The sequence below is a fragment of the Genypterus blacodes genome, unplaced genomic scaffold (genome assembly GCF_046128005.1).
Source record: "Genypterus blacodes isolate CSIRO-AG114 ecotype Tasmania unplaced genomic scaffold, CSIRO-AGI_Gbla_v1 ptg000054l_1, whole genome shotgun sequence".
Lineage (NCBI taxonomy): Eukaryota > Metazoa > Chordata > Actinopteri > Ophidiiformes > Ophidiidae > Genypterus > Genypterus blacodes.
In genome coordinates this window covers 232701-249296 of record NW_027466866.1, presented here as the reverse complement: position 1 = coordinate 249296, position 16596 = coordinate 232701, and the positions used below count along the sequence as shown (strand labels likewise).

The 16596-nt window shown below is 44.3% G+C and overlaps 2 protein-coding genes across 4 annotated transcripts in view; both read right to left on the bottom strand.

Annotated features, from left to right (window-relative positions):
• The window catches only part of rabgap1l (RAB GTPase activating protein 1-like), a 73992-nt gene extending 61198 nt beyond the window's left edge, over window positions 1-12794 (bottom strand). For both annotated transcript variants that reach the window (XM_076151385.1, XM_076151386.1), the window contains exons 1-10: window positions 12687-12794; window positions 7523-7768; window positions 7105-7237; window positions 6145-6355; window positions 5335-5509; window positions 4669-4826; window positions 4048-4158; window positions 2489-2555; window positions 2224-2326; window positions 823-989 (exon numbers count right to left, since the gene is read on the bottom strand). In XM_076151385.1, the coding sequence (XP_076007500.1) occupies window positions 823-989; window positions 2224-2326; window positions 2489-2555; window positions 4048-4158; window positions 4669-4826; window positions 5335-5509; window positions 6145-6355; window positions 7105-7237; window positions 7523-7660 (1263 nt within the window). In that variant the 5' untranslated portion in view covers window positions 7661-7768; window positions 12687-12794. The remainder of the gene's footprint in view (window positions 1-822; window positions 990-2223; window positions 2327-2488; window positions 2556-4047; window positions 4159-4668; window positions 4827-5334; window positions 5510-6144; window positions 6356-7104; window positions 7238-7522; window positions 7769-12686) is intronic.
• Window positions 12795-13776: 982 nt separating this feature from the next.
• Window positions 13777-16596, bottom strand: fam163ab (family with sequence similarity 163 member Ab). Of its 2 annotated transcripts, XM_076151324.1 has the most exons (4): window positions 16495-16596; window positions 16383-16405; window positions 16044-16280; window positions 13777-15737 (listed from the first exon to the last, which is right to left on the bottom strand). In XM_076151324.1, exons 3-4 carry the CDS (start codon window positions 16134-16136, stop codon window positions 15339-15341), a joined length of 492 nt encoding a protein of 163 aa, XP_076007439.1. In that variant the 5' UTR covers window positions 16137-16280; window positions 16383-16405; window positions 16495-16596; the 3' UTR covers window positions 13777-15338. The 2 variants fall into 2 exon arrangements, with proteins under 2 accessions (XP_076007439.1, XP_076007438.1); XM_076151323.1 differs by having other exon boundaries at window positions 16044-16405.

Genomic DNA, 16596 nt, shown 5'->3' with positions numbered 1-16596 from the left:
CCACCACACAATATTATCTTTTAATTAGCTCTTAACCACAGCACCGCTCCAACTTTCTTCCACATTCTTTCATTTGCTGAGGAGATAACTACAGAGGCAATCAGGCAGGCGAGTCAAACCACTGTTAATTACCCACATGCCAATAATGAGACAGAGTCTCTTATTAGCTCCCTACAATCCAAAGCCTCCGCACACTCCACTGCTTTTCCGGCTCCCTGTGGCCTGCTAAAGGAGATCTGCTTTGTACGAGAGGAGAAGAGACTTACGACGTTTAAGCACCTACCGCGACAGAGTATTCTTGTGCGGTTGGGAGGAAACAGTCCTCCTGTCCTCTCTTTCAGCATATTTTAAAAACAGAAAAACTTATAAATCAAGCCATTAAAATTCCAGGGCAATTATCAGGTAAGAATAAAATCAAATCATTTAATGTCATCCACAAAAATGATGGAACAGATGACCTGTTAAACATGGAAGTGTCAACTCAGAATAACAGGAAAAGTAAGAGGTGTTTGAAATAGGAAAATAAAGAAAGGCAGATATCAGCTTTAATTTGCATTTTTCAATTGTCAAACACCTGATAACTATTCTTGGACTTGCAGCGATGTGAGTGACAGACACTTAAATCCTTTTGTTGTCTTTATGATAAATAAACACCCCTAATGATAATTTATCTCTCTTAAAAAATAATTATTGTGAGATCGAAATTCTCTTAATGAAGAGCTTTAAAAATATACATGATTTAAAAATATTACAAAAAATAATCATACATGACAGCAGAAGTCTATGTTAAGTGAAGCCACTGCGAAAAAACAGTTGACGTACCTGTCTGAGTTTGAGGTAGAACGTCTCGCTGAATGTCTTGCGGCTGAAGTACCAGAAGCGTTCGTTTGCCGGATAAACTCTGACCAGAGCTTCCAGCAGGAAGCGGACTGGTTCCACCACCTCTGTCACTACCAGGTCCACAGCCACCGTCATATAAGCCTGCTTATCTGAACCAAACCCAGAAGAAAAGGTAGGTTGGACGTGCAAATGTGTGAACTTTTAACTGACACTGGAAATGCCTGTGTGCTTCGTTTAAAAGAATACTGATCACTTCTGACAGCCTCCGACTTCTTTTTGCCAGTACACCAGAATTGGCAGCTACATACTTGGTTCTTGGCTGTGCTGTACTGTGTGTGTGTGTGTGTGTGTGTGTGTGTGTGTGTGTGTGTGTGTGTGTGTGTGTGTGTGTGTGTGTGTGTGTGTGTGTGTGTGTGATTTATTCAGATGCTAGACTGTTTTGAGAAACGTGTCATCTATCTTTAAGTCAAACCACCAAAGCTTTCGAGTTCCAAATGTGATGTAATTTGTTAGTTGTAAATGATTGGGCGAGTCACATTCTTCTTGTATTTTTCTGTGTTTCAATACGAACACGTTGACACATATTAATGATAATAAAATCCAGAGGACTCATTAAAAGGCATCTGATCTTTTTTGCAACTTCACTACAGGTTCCAGTCGGAAATATTCATTAAATAGTCAATCAAAGCTCCTTTAACTGACTGACTCATGTTATCAATCAAATGTTAAAAGGTAATAAAGGTCAAGATCAGAGTCCAACAAAGCTATAAAAATGGCAGCAGGACCCTGACCAAGTTAATTATTTAAACTTAATCTCCTCATATTGCAGCCTTAACTTCATTTTCTCTCCTTGCTGTATTTCCTTAGCTCTGCTGGCTCTACTGCCTGCTTGTTCAACGTTAAAACATGCCAGGCTTTGTGAAACTGTAGGTCACTCGGCCAGGCGTGGGGTTAAATTAGATTTTGGAGTAGATGAATTCAATTTTTTGTTCCATGCTCAAGTGCAAGCACTGCATAACACCCAGGTGTGACCGTGAACCTTGTTCAGTCCCATGTTGCATTTGTGGCAGTAATGTAGTTATTCTACTGTATGTTTGGGAGCAGAAACAGCTCACCGGTGTGTTCAACTTGACAGAGATCAGATGTGGGGCACGAGTAGTTACTTAAAAGCACTTTTTAGCAAATCAACACTGATTAGAAGAAGAAGCTGTATGTCAACATCACCTCAATTTACTAATGAAACAAATGAAAAGAACCTAAGCCTGTACAAATTCACAAATAATGCACTTTGTATTAGTCGGAATATTGCAATACAAATAAAGTGTGATTAATTGACTGATTGACTGACATAAGAGCTGAAACCTGATTTGAATGGAGCCTCACCTTTAGGTGTGTCTTCATTCAGTGGCTGGAAGACTGGAATGTTGGGGTTCCACTTGCCTGTGATCACGTAGCACTTCCCGTCAGCGCTCTTCCCCATAGACTCCTAAGTGACGATTCATGGCTTATGGTCATGTAGCAATTTTATAGTAATACATCACAGCATACTTATTTTAAATAATAAAGATTTTGTTTGGACTTATGTAGTGATGAAGGTAATGTGTAGTACTGTAGACTGTAACCCACCAAGAGGCTTTGTTGTGCTTACCATGTCCAACAAATGCATGTCACTGTTGCAGACCTTCTGTCCTGGACTCAGCAGCATCCCAAAGCACCTAGAAGGACAGGGAAGACGCACAGTCAATTATCAATAACCCCCGTGCAAGGTTATATTTACATCTAAGGGGGAGTAAAGTTGGGTGGAGAGGGGAAGGAAACTGTCGAGACAAATTGACTAGAATGTTTAAAGAACGCTAGCAGCCACATCAGACTACAAACACTGTGCAGCCCACAAGAATTCTGTCTGGCATCTGAGTCCCTTTAGAAAATAACAACAACAATGGGCTTGGAGCCGCTGATGACTGTTGTTTACCAGCCTGGAGAACTAAAGGCCTTTCACTATCTCAGCACAAGCAGCATGATTACACTGGAATCCAAAGCAAAGATCAAACACATCAGAACAAACTTTCTCAACAAAAACCCTACAAATACCGAATATTGTCATTATGAAATTCTTGCAGAGCCTTCGCACCATTCCATTAATGTTGTCTATAAAGTCAATTCTTTACACTGAAGTGTTAAGGTTTATGTTGCTTCCAGTTCATCATAACGACCCAGTATCATCGTTTGGTAGATTTGACTCTCTTCTGCTTTGAGCTGGAGCTGCCATCAAGTGGTCAACATGAGAATTTCAACCTTATCTCTAATGACAACGGTCTACCAAACACTTCTCTTCACTTTTCGACACAAAATAAAGTACCGTAGCATCACAGATCATCATGAACGGCATCTACACAGTATGTACAGCATATATGAGACACATTGGGCATCAAGATGGATGGTATCGTAAAAATATAGCGTTGTTAAAAATGAGCTTCACACACAACCAGGAAGGGTCTGTTATAAACACAATAACGTTTCTGCTGACACTAAAAACAAAGAAAGGGGGGGGGGGAGGGGGCATGTGTCTGCCTCTGATAAAAGACGGAGAAAGAGTTAAGAGGAAGAGGAAGGTGGTGAAGCCGACATAATTCTGTGCTGCCATGCTGTAAACACAAAGATGAGAGAAATGACAGCAGCAGTAATGTGAGGACAGGTAGTTCTCTGCTGGCTGTTTGTTTGCATGATGCTCTGTTTGCTCTGTCTGTCTGTTTTTACCTCCCTTTGTTGTTTTAATAGCTTTCCCTCTGCAGTATTGTGACCAATGTGTTAACGTACGACTCTAATGAAAGTGATAGACTTCAACCAGTCTGGGGCTTTCCGTTTTGAAAGTCACAGTTTAGGCTCCTATGTTTGTAAAGCTCTACATTATTACCACGTTTGACTCCAGGTCATTTGGTCTGGTGATATAGAGTAAATGCCAATCAAACTTACAGCAAAAAGACAAAAGGCAAATGCAGCGCTGATCCTTATTGGAGATAGTAAGCAGAACAATGTCAGTCACGTGAATGAATAGTAGGAGGCAGCCGATGATGAGCAGACGTTTTTCAGGTTTCAGAAGCTGAGGTTATGACTGGTTGACTGAGATGAGATGAGATCAACTCCCTTCTAAAACAGAGCACGTGCCAGCTGAACATGAACACACACGGAACCGACACTGCTCCTCACCTCTCGATGCCGAGCTCCTTGTTGCACAGCTGCTGGACTGAAATCACAACCTTCTTCTCCACGCTCTGTCGCAACTTGAAGTAGAACTTATCTCTGTCCTTGGGAACTGGACTGTGGAGAGGAAAACAGGGCGGTGGGCATGCCTTTAAATTGACTTAATCCAAATTAATTAGCGTGGCCATAATGACATCAACATGCAAATATACTTGTTTGTGAATTGTTTACTTCCTTCACTAACTTCTTTTAAATGGAACATGAAACAAGAAAAAAGTCGTCCAGTGCAAATCATTTGACTGCAACTAACACTAAACATTATGTGATCCCAATTTAATGAGCGCAAATGTGATAGAAAGAAGGTTTACATTGTGTCCAAGCTTACAACAAATTCTGTTTGTTCAGCTTAATCCTGTTCTGTGGCTCCATTACAAAATAAATAAATTGACCCAGCGAGACCTTTTGGATAATAAGCACGGTGTGTGTGTGTGTGTGTGTGTGTGTGTGTGTGTGTGTGTGTGTGTGTGTGTGTGTGTGTGTGTGTGTGTGTGTGTGTGTGTGTGTGTGTGTGTGTGTGTGTGTGTGTTTGCATCTGTCTGTGAGAAGGTGCACGTGAGGCTCAAGTACTTGTAGTTGCCCTTGCCGTCGTCCTCTTTGACCTCTAGTGTGACGGTGAAGGTGTAGAGGTCGCCGTCGGGCGGGCTGGTCTGTGCTGCGTCTCTCACGTCTGCTGGTCGGGAAGAACGGCGAAACGCTGTGGAGAAACTGTACAGGATGCGGCTGACCTGATCGAGCACAAGCAGATAGAAGGTAGAATAAAAATAGAGGAGTAAGAGAAAAGATCAGAGTAGAAGAGGGGTTTACAGAATGTGACTGAATTTCAATTCTATAATATACAACAGAATAGAACAGAGTAGAGTGAAGCTGTATGTTGACAGCTGATATTCCACAAACTGAACTACAACAAATATTACAACTAAAACAGTGCCCTCAGCTGGTGTTTGAAGTCCCTGCTCACAGGTAACGTAGAGCTCTGCCATCTTTCATCTGATTCCTCTTTCAGTGAAGCCTGAAGCACTGAAGTACATTCTATCCCTGAGGTTATTCCACTATGGTCTGTTGTTACACACGGGTAGCGTTGTAGGTACAGAAGTTCGGTACTTGGCCGGTATCACATGGAGAGTGAATACAGAAAGGCACCTACGAAGACTCTGCTCTTCGGGTTTTCGTGATGGCTTTAAATTATTGTGAAAATGCAGTATGTGCTGTGTGTGTGTGTACTGTGTAACTCACGGCCTCTTTGATGTGGCAGGAGAACACGTGAATCTGGAAGTCCTCTGAGCTGCGGTAGCTCTCAGTGAAGGAGAAACAGTCGCTCTCCACCGAATCCTCCCGGCCTCGAGCACAGAACAAGACTTTGTAGATGGGGAAGGAGGCGACCTCTGTTCCCGTGGCTTGGTCCACGATCCTGGGGACAACGTTATTATATTTCACACTCAGTTCCGAATGGGAGTTGAATACGTGTTGCTAGTTCCAAGGGATGCTGACATAGTACACAGGGGTGTAGTTCACAGTAGGGTGACAGTACGCCTCTACAAGTGGCATTTAAACTTGACATATAGCAAAGTGAACAGGTCAATAAAGATGCAAGTTAGCTACATCCACATCTGTCAACATTGATGATAACAGCGTGTTCCTAAAACGACCAGTCTCACTTCCTCTGTAGTATGACAAAAACATTTGTTACTCCCCGAGATAACTTCATGGGGGGTTCTGTCCTGGTCAACTGGTTTCACACCCGGTCCATTTGCACCTTCATACCAATCTGCTGGTTAATAGGCATCAGAGGTGCTGAGTACCAGCAAAAACAGGAAATGTCATAATCCTCAACCTCTTAGGACACTGACTCACTGGTTATCTATCACATATCATCAGAGGCGTGGCAAACTTCTGCCTTGTGCAACATACACACACAAACATGCACAGGCTCAGTCTTCGCAGCTGTGTTCATCTCCAACACAGCAATTAATTGTGTGTCACCTTTTATGTAACCTAGGGGACAAATTCTCACACGCAAAGGCTCTTTGTTAGACTGTGGCTGACCTGACTGATCCATCCGGTCCGATGGGGACGTGCAGGGTGATGGGGATGGGGATGGCACTCTCAGCTCGCAGGGTGGCCATGGCCCCCTGAGCCTCGGACTCATTTCGAGGGGCTTTGACCCAAGTGCAGCCCAGATAGGACAGCTTGCTGAACTGGACACTGTCCTCCTCTGGCACAGTGGGGGCAGACACTGTTGGAGACAGCAACACCTCTGTGGATGGACAGACAGGCAGGCAGGCAGGTTGTGATGGTGTTGATGCTGATGGTAATACATTTCAGGTGATATAACTTGGTTTATTATGTCTACAAAGCATAATGTATGTGAGTCCTTTAGATCCATACACAAATATTTCACTAAAAACGACCTTTGTCCCTTCAAAATAAAGTTAACCATCACGTGTTTCTTTGATTTCCCTTCTACATTTTGTGTGTATGACTATGTGTGTGTACGTAAATGTAGAATATGAGAGGAATTCTTCTTAATAACAACTTATTTAGTGATGCTGTTTGCATTCATGCTTTTCCCACTCCCACTAAGAACAATGTATGGTGTTTTCTGAGATTTCTGCTTCTCTTGAAGCAAAGCCACCGTTCCTTTTCCATACCTTTTCACAAACTTTAGGTTTACTTTACACGAAACGAGTAAAATGAAGAAAAGGGGAGCACAAATGGCACAGGAAGTTAGTGGGTCGTATGTCTTTGACATGGGACTTTCATGCTTAAAAACAGGAAGTAGAACAATGGGGATAAGCTGCTGGACTTCCACACTGACTGGCTTCTCTTAGCTGTAAAGCAGCAAATGTACCACTGTGTCATCAAATGTTGTCCTGATCTGATCTGTGTATGACAGAACCAGGATGGATGTGAACCGAAAACTAAAATGACCCCCTGTTGCAGAGTAATAAGCAATAAATACACACATTGATCCTGTAAATAGACCCAAAGGCTCCAGAGATCTACCTGAGGGTCGGGGCTCTACCACTTGGTTCTTCTCCATCTTCTCCACTTGGCTCTTCTCCTCCTTCACCTCCTCGTCATCATCCAACAACTCCTCCATAGCTTTCTCCAGCTGCTCGCTCCCATTACAAGACATCTGATGGAGGAGAGAGGAAGAGAGAGGAAAGGAGAGGAAATGAGGCAAGGGAAAGAAGTGTTTGATTAATGCTTTGATGAATTAATGGACACAAGAGGCTGAGATGGGTTTGTTTTGCCGGGTCTCAGCAATTGAAGAGGACCTAGGAAACAAGCCAAGCTCCAGTGGATCCATTTGAGGCGATTTGGACACAGATTCAGGCGGATAAACTAGTACAGGTGGATTGAATGTTTGGATGTTGAAAATGAAACATTGTCAGGTGTTAAACATGTACATGACTCTGACCTTGAGTCTGGGCTTTCCTTCTGAGCCTGGGGGCGACCCGGCAGCACTGGGCTGCACAAGAACAAACTCCTCACTGGTGACAGTGGCCACAGACTCGGTGGAGCTGCTGACTTTTCCCAGTGAGGAGCGGTCATCCATGGCTGGATGGCTTACTCGCTCAGGGCCAGCGGGGGAGACCAGGCAGGGCTACAGCTCTCCCCTTTCTTCTCCTGTTCGTCCAACTCAGTTAGGAGGTAACCTCCAGCTCTGCAGGGCACAAAACAGGCAACAAGTTTAGGACAGTCAGTTATTTCATATTAGCGCTACAGTGACATAATATGGGTTTAATTTCATGTCTGTTTGGCTCTTAAAGTGCTCATTTTACCAAGCAAGATCTCAAACATGTTGTGTTTGCCTGTTGCCTGTTATTACCACAACCCAACACAACTAGGTCAGAACACAGCAGAAACACACAGGCCAAACAATGTCTTGGTTCTGTGGGCAATCATTTTATATTGTGCCAAAACGATTTGATCTCCATAGGAATGAGAGCGGTCATGACGAGGCTGCAGCGCTCCAGCAGCACGATCCCTTTAAGGCACGCGGCTTCACTCAGCCCTCTGCCAGATTTCCCGTCACAGTCACCGACAGGCCCAAGCTGATATGCAAACATGGTGAGAAAGCTGCAAGTGTTCCTGAACACTGACCTCACTAAACGTGTGCAAAGCCAACGACTGTTATCTAATAAAGATCACTGGCAGCTGGCTAGAAAAGGATAAGAGCCATTACCCAGGCACTGTGAATAGTGTGTGTGAGATTGACTTTTTTTTTAAACAATGAAGTTGTAATCCTAATGATGTAACAGCGAATGTTAAAGAGGGCATGTTTTCTGTCCTGTGTAGGTGTGACAGAACTAGATTACAGTCATTCCTCTTCCTCTGACTGTTTGCCAACAGAATGACTGAAGTGGAGTAGTTCTGCCTGAGATGATGTGGCTGCTGGCACAGACGCCGTCAGAGCGAGAGCCTTGGCCTCGATTGGGAGCTCAGATGACAAAACTGTGTCCGGGTTCGTTAAGAACAATACTCTAATGTGAGCTGCAGCCTGGGAGGTGGCACAAAAGAGCCAAACGCCCACAAACGTTCACTTCCTTTGAGTCTCTCACAGGTCTGAGAAATGAATTGTTTAACTGCTACACAGCTGCAGGAACTCAGTCAGTTACAGGCAATGAACACAGACATGAGACCTCTGTGTATAACAGACTGGGGTCTCAATTGTGAAACCAAGACTACCGATAGAGGCCTGGCACTCATGCAGTCTGCCGGAACAGAGCCTCATCTTCATGTGTAATATCCTACTGACTCATAATTGTACTAAGAGACAGATGTCGAAACTGACATTTGTACAAATGGATAAATTTAGGCGTGCAGCTGGGAGAGACCTGGCAGTAAAACAGCCACAGAAACATTTTCATCTGAAAGTCGCCCATTACAACCACAGGCTGATCTGCTGGCCATCAAGCAGAAGCGGTGAGATGCCTTGCTCGAGGGTGCTAATGAGGCAGGCTCATTCAGATCATCCAAACAGACCAGGGACCGTTGCTTCTGTCACAGGCTCACTTCCTTCAGACCGCTGCACTCAGCTATTGAAATACCAGAGCGGAATTCTATTATAGGTCAAAGGTCTATAAATGGTTAATCTATAGATTTACTTCCAACCGCTCAATCAAAAGCTGACTCAGTGTTCGCAGCAGCAAATGGTATAACAGAGACTTTTATAGTGCAAATGTTGCTGAATAATAAAGGCCTCAGGACTTCATGTCAGAGTGGTTGAGTTCAAGCTGCTACTAAACCACTGAGGTCAGAGTTATGCAGAGTTATGATGATGTGGAGGAGCAGGCAGGCAGGGACACACACACACGCACGCCAAAAACAGCCTAGCATAACACAGTCCTTTATAAAGTAACACACACACACACACACACACCAAAAACAGCCAAGCATAACACAGTCCTTTATAAAGACACACACACACACACACACACACACACACACACACACACACACACACACACACACACACACACACACACACACACACACACACACACACACACACACACACACACACACACACACACACACACACACACACACACACACACACACACACACACACACACACACACACACACACAACATAGTAAAAACCCCAAACAGATAAAGGGGACATTCATTCATCCACACAGTCAAATGAACACATTTCTACACAATTACAGCACTTTCATGCACACACATGCCTGCTACACAAGCGAGTAGCGGCAGTCATGTGCTACAGTCACACTCATTCAATCACACAGAGCAGAGAGAAAGAAAAAAATAAAAGTCAACATTCCGATCAGTAGGAACTCAGATCAGAAACACCGATAGCTAGAGGGCATGCTGGGAAATGATGTCGCCGTTGTCAATTATGACATCAAACCCTGCTAAGTGTGGTAGTTGAGTGATTTGTCCGTGATAAGATCTGCTTTACTGGTATCTGGATGGTAACTTCAAACCCAGTCATTACATTCACACAGACACACAACAGTATTTATCCAGATTACATGGCGAGCATCTCACACACACACACGCTCGTTCTCCTCTTTGTGTGCTGAGCTTTCTGTCTCGACCAGCTGTGAGTGAAACTGTAAACACGGTGGCGAATGGAGGCCCGGTCTCCACCAGCCTTCCTCTCCGGTCCAGTCCCAGTTTGCTGCCTCACCACCAAACCGCTGCCTGACTGGAAACTCTGACTGGCCTCATGGTGAAAGACAAGGCACCCGCCCCGACGCAGACACCAGGCCAGGACACGTCGGCAGTCACTTCACATCTATACGACTTCTTCTGTGGTGTCGTTGCGTGTACATAAAGCTCACCACCCATTTTCTGAAGCCTTCGAATGGGTCTCTACGCAAAAAAACAAGAAACAATTCGTCTCAAACCAATTTCCACCAACTGTTTCACGTAGCCACACCTAAATTATGTCATGTCCTCACCATAGTTTACAGTGTGTTAGGTCATGGAGCTATGAGGAAAGCTCAACAGGAGCTTAGGAAACAAAGTAAGGGAGGAATGAACTCAGGCGGCTAATTACTGTTTTGTATTAAGGTCTAAAAGAAAAACACTGAACACTATTTGTAGAATATGCTTAAAAACAGACACTTGCCTGCTCCACTGTTCCACACACACACTGCCATTCCTGTCATTAAGAGTCAAGCAGGAGACTTCCGGCACCAGGAAGAGTGGATGTCTGGGTCAAGCCAGAATGCAATGTTTATAAAGACTACGCTCCCCTCTGTTCGACGAGTCAGCAAAAATGTGTTGAAACTTACAGGAAGGGAACAGAATAGAACAACGGCTCCATGCAAATGAATTCTGAAGCCTAAACATAACCTAATCACAGAGAGCTCAACAATACACCCCTGGATCTTTACAATCCAGTGATTGTTTACCTACATGCACAGCTTGTCTTTTAAGTCTATAATCCACGAGCGTTGCCTGCGTGGTTTCTCCTCTACGGCAACGACTGCATGCCTGACTGTCAACTCCAACCAGGTCCATCTGCTCTATGACCCTGCTGGCCTTCCTGTGAGGAACACAACACATCTGAGGCTGAGTCCAACCTGCTGACAGCTTATTCCTGCCTCCCATTAGCAGCATGATTGAGGGGTAAAAGCTGAACAACCAAACAGAGCCGGGGCGCAAACTGCACTACATGTAAAAGGGCATCAATCACACAACGAGAGGTTTCCCTACCGGATGCCATCTCCATCCATCTACCTGGTGTGTTTACTGATCATCCAGTGGAGATCTGGACCCCATCGCAGCGGGCAGCATTTACACATTTACGCATTCTAATTTCGGCAAAACCTGTATGACTTTGAACTGCTTAATAACCCGTATCACAAGCTGTAAACCGCAGTGTACACACAATTCCAAGCACTACTAGTAAGAAGCTAAGCAGTTCACTAAACATATGCTAATGAGAGACACACTGATAAGCTTCTGACTGGCAGTGTAACCCTGCGTCTTGGTACACTGCCAATGCTGGAGCCTGGCCAACATCAAACTAGCTGTCTCCTTGTACAATCTAATCCAGCTCAAGGGGAAAGTCACTGCATTGTTGAACCATCTTTTGATAAGCAGTTGTGTGGATGATGGCAAGCAATTACAGCAGAATGGAAGTTAAGTTGATGAAGTTGCTAACCATGGAGCACAGTTTTTGCAGGCCACAACGTATATGAGACTGTAGAGATGGTTGAAAAAAGTCTCTGCCTGCTTTCTACACTTTGAGCTCTAAACTGGGAAATGAAGGAGAAGGAGAGCATTGAGAATCAGGGATTATGAGCACAGTCAACCACATTGTCTACACTGAAAACATTCAGATTTCATAAGGAATACAAGTCTGTGGCGGCTCCTTCTGCAGTCCGGCTCAGCTGTCTCCGTTTGGACACACTGGCGTCTCTGTCACGGTCACTGGAACACAGCAATTGGGGGTTTTATCTTGGATTTGGATCTTGGATTAGCCAGGTTTTCTCCCCAGTACGACACTGTTATGGTGCTGTGAAGTGTCGAGTCTGCAGGCCTGGAGCAAATCACTTTGTCCCAGCAGAGTAAAACGGGTTTGGTTCTGGTTCTGGTTCTGTCAACGCCTCTGCATGGTTTTAAAGCACAAACACCCCAATTTAATAAACGGGACAGAAAGACTGCAAAGAGTCCAGCAGGCTCCTTCCTCACTGCTGCTAACGCTCACAACACACACAGGCAGATAGGCAGCTAGCTCCAGGCTAAGTGAGCCCCCCCGCACAGTCACGAGTATTTCTCCGCTGCTGTCGGGTTTGTCACAAACAGAAAAGAGGCTCCGACCCGCAGCTCCGACCCGCAGCCGAGCAGCGAGCTGGAAGCAAACAGGTGACAGCTAAACAAACAGGAAGCATACGAGCCAGAGAGCTAATGCTACGTGTGGCTAACGTTACACCCCCGAGTCCAAAACAGTTAGAGCGAGCACACTCGGCACCGCACCCACCCGACTCCAGAGCACAACGACGAGCGAGGAAAGAACGAAAACAACACTTATCCCTCCTCTGCGTGTATACGAGGCACTAAAATACTCGCAGGCGCTGAATGAGGAGCTGTCAACTTACTCGTTCGGAGCGGACACCTCAGCGAGTTGTCGAGTTGTTTGCTAGCTGTCAGAAGAGTTGCATCAAAGATCGTGTATGATTGAAATGATGAATCACTAGGTTGGTCAAAATATGTGACACGTTTTCCGGTTTGCTCTATCGCGCATGCGCTCTTCTGTGGTCTCATTAGTTTATCCTTTTTTGTATCTTTGGTAGAAATGGGATGTTCACTACCTCTGCTGTAGGAGAAACGTGTTTATCCTATATACGTAGACAAAATATACATTCTCTCTGTAAGACATTCACAAAGTCATAAAGAAGTAGTAGTTGTATACATTTCAGGGGATTTTAGCAAAACGTCGACGTTTTTAAAGCTGGAAACACAGTACAAGTTTGGGTTACTTCCATAAATCACCAGAAGGTGTCCTGTTCGAGTAATTTCATCCGAGTAGTTTCATTTATGCTATAAATCCCACAACCTCCACCAAGGAGGATATGTTCCTCAGGTCATGTCAGTTTGCAGATATCTCAAAAGATTATTGATTAAGTTTAGTTAAGTAGTTCAAAGAAAGCTTGCTGGATTGGCTGGATGAAGAATTGATGGGCCAATCATAATCATTCTGACTTTGGATTAGCTTGTCCATTGTGTGAGTGCATCTTGGGTAAGACATGTATCGTATTGGTTACCAGCAAGTCCAAGTACATGCATAACCTGTTTTTGAATGTCCTTACTTGTGTGCTCTGCTGTTTGGATTGTCAGATGGAGAATGAGAGGAATTTGCCCAATGAGGAAATAACATATCAGAGACATGATGTCATTTTTCCATTGTCACCTGGAATTTTATTACTGTATGAATTGATTGATGTCGATTTTTCTCCCACGTTCTCCCACAGTGTCTCTGATCATCAAACTGAATCAGCATCTTCAAGTTTTCCAGATCACCCAAAATGGATTTAGAAAACCTTTTTGGCCTCTAAATGCCGGTATAATGAGCAAAAACTGGGGGACAGAGGAGGAAAACATGAGCTTTGACTTGTACTCCTATACAAATATCACAACATGTAGACCACCTACATGTGACTGGAGTGTGTATGTGTTTGTGTGTGTGTTCTACTGTCAATAATCACACATCCACATCGAGCAGTAACAAATCTTTAATGTGAAAAGTTTACACTGTTGCTGTATTCCCTTTATGTAGTTCATCTTATCCACGTTACTAAAAATCTTTTTGTTATTGTTTTTTTTTCAAATATAACTAATGAACTAAGTAGTAAAATAGCTAAATAAATGAAGGCAGAGAATGATTCTTTATCTGTGGTAGTGAGAACATGGACTCCAGACTTTTTAACTAAAATCCTCACCACTTTAGTTAGAAACTCTTCTTTGCTTTTTAAATTCATCTGAAGTTGAAATATAAACATTACTCGTGTAGATTGGGCTTGAGAATAATTTAACGCTAATCAATAAGGACTTGCTGTTGATGAATGATGTATAATCATGTGCACTGGTAAAAAGCGTGGGGAGTGCATTTTTTGTTTTCTGGCCATCAGAAAATCTTGCAAAATGATCGGTTATTACACCATGCAGGTTCTGAAGGCTTCACACACGGCTTCATCAGTGTCACATCAGAGTCCTGCTGTACACAGAAATACAAAGAGAAATATCATAGGCAATGGGTGTGTGTGTAGGGGTGGGGTGGGTGGAGGAGGGGTCAAGTAGAAAACAAACTTCTTGAAACAGTTTTCAAACACACTAAAGTGGACAATATGGAAAAACACATGGAAACAATATCTGCATTTCAAAGGTCCAACATAAGACCAACCAAGTACTGTACAGGAGTGTTTAACAAAATACCACACACCCCTCCCAAACTCCCAGGATGCATCTCTCTCCCTCAGGAAAACAAAGGGATCTTGAGACGCTTTCATTGCTCTCTGGTTAATATTTACATTTTTAACTTTTTGCATCGCTGTCGTTATTGAGAAATACACATCGTCCGTTCGTATCTAACCTCACTGCATTCAAGGGCTCAGGCGTCACGCTTACACACATCATAGGGAAAGTCTTTTTCAACTTTGAACCAACAATTCAACTGCAACAGTGTAATAATGATAATATACAGTTTGCTCTCTGCTCCTCCAATAAAGTATGAGATGAAAAGAGCTGAAAGAGAATGAGCGGAGGTGAAGAGCTGCTTCATACAGCAAACTGTGACACAATGGCTCCACACAGTACATCACACTCCTTTTTGTCCTTTTGGCAGTTAATGGGGAAACGTGTGTGTAGCAAGGGAAAGCCGTACCTATACCAAAGGAAGCCCTCACAATCAATACACACTTTACAGGCTTCTAACCCTCAAACCTGATCCATATCCTCAGTGTGGAAGCATAAAGAGGTTGTTTTTATTACAACAAACATCACGGATACTGTTGGATGAAGTCACTGTTTTAGGTGAAATCTAATGCAGGAGAAGTGAGGAAGTAAGTTTGAAGCTGATCCCTGCTCCTCCCACAATCCTCAAGGATTTGAGTCCCACGTGTGATGACGTTACCTCCGATAACAGCAGGCCGGTCACAGAGGGAGTCACGGTTCAACAGACAAGCCATTATAGTCCTCTTTTCTTGGTGTGTGTGTGTGTGAGTGTGAGGATGGTGGCGGTTGTATCCAGGCAGTCACACCTCAGTGCTGATGGCTCGGGTGTTGGTGTACAATTCTGGCGGCCGGCTACGCTGCGTCTCCCTCAGCAGGGTGCCTCGGACGGCGGGCAGCGGCAGTGCCAGCGCCTGGTTGTCATAATGCGTGGGCATGTAGGTGACGCGCTCGCCGCCGTTGCGTATCTCATCCGAGGTGCGGATGTAGTAGGGCGAGTTGTAGGGCGAGCAGGTCGGGCAGTAGCTGCGGCGACCCGCGGCCAGTTTGGTGGGGTTGGAGGACCTGGGAGGCTCCGGAGGGGACAGGGACAGTGGGGTGAACACTGACCCGTCCAGACCGGAGACGCTGCAGGCGTTGCAGGCAAAGTGTTGCTGAGAGATGGAGGCGCTGTCAGACTCATTCTTCTTACAGCAGTAGTACTACAGAGAGAGAGAGAGAGAGAGAGAGAGTGAGGCTGTAATTACTAACATCAATCACTTGCTGATAATATCTGACATTTAACCTGCTATCTTAGTCCTAAAATCATATATGTGTGGTGAAATCAATTCCCTTCTGGTTTAATGATCTGATTTATGTGATGAGCAAATGTGTTTCTGCTCGTCTCTCAATCTTCACTTTAGAGTAATTACACTCACAAAGTAGCACATGTTAATTAAGTATGAGTTAACGTTAATGAAGGAGAATATATCACACACACACACACACACACACACACACTCGGGTACCTGGAGTCTACAGTAACAGAGCACAGCGATGATACACAGCAGTATCACTGTGGCCAGTATTCCTCCGGTAATGACAACAGTTCCAGCTGTCATCCGACCAGCTCTCCATCAAACTCCGACACACACAGGAAGTGACCTCATCAACAAGCGCCTCCTCACCACTCGGCAGATATGTTGATGAATCAAATCGCACATTGAGTCGGTTAGTGTTCGACAATGCGCACACAATCTGACAGTCTGGGAAATGAGTCCAAACATTAACAAGGTAACAGAGTAAAGGTCAAAGGTCAAAGGTCAGGAGGAGGAAGTTTGGCACGCAGAAATTTGAAAAATACTTACTTCCAGCTAAGTGTGTCTATAACCTGGAGGCAAAGACAGAACAGAGGTGATGTATGATCAGACAGACGTGCAGACAGACAAGTGGGTGGATAGGGAAGACAGACAGACTTACATCAGAGAAGTGTTTTAGGGCGGACTGGCGAGGGTGAGACAAGGTCAATCAGGACGTCAAGAGTGAAAGGTCACACCGCTGGATAGACATAGTGTAGGTAGA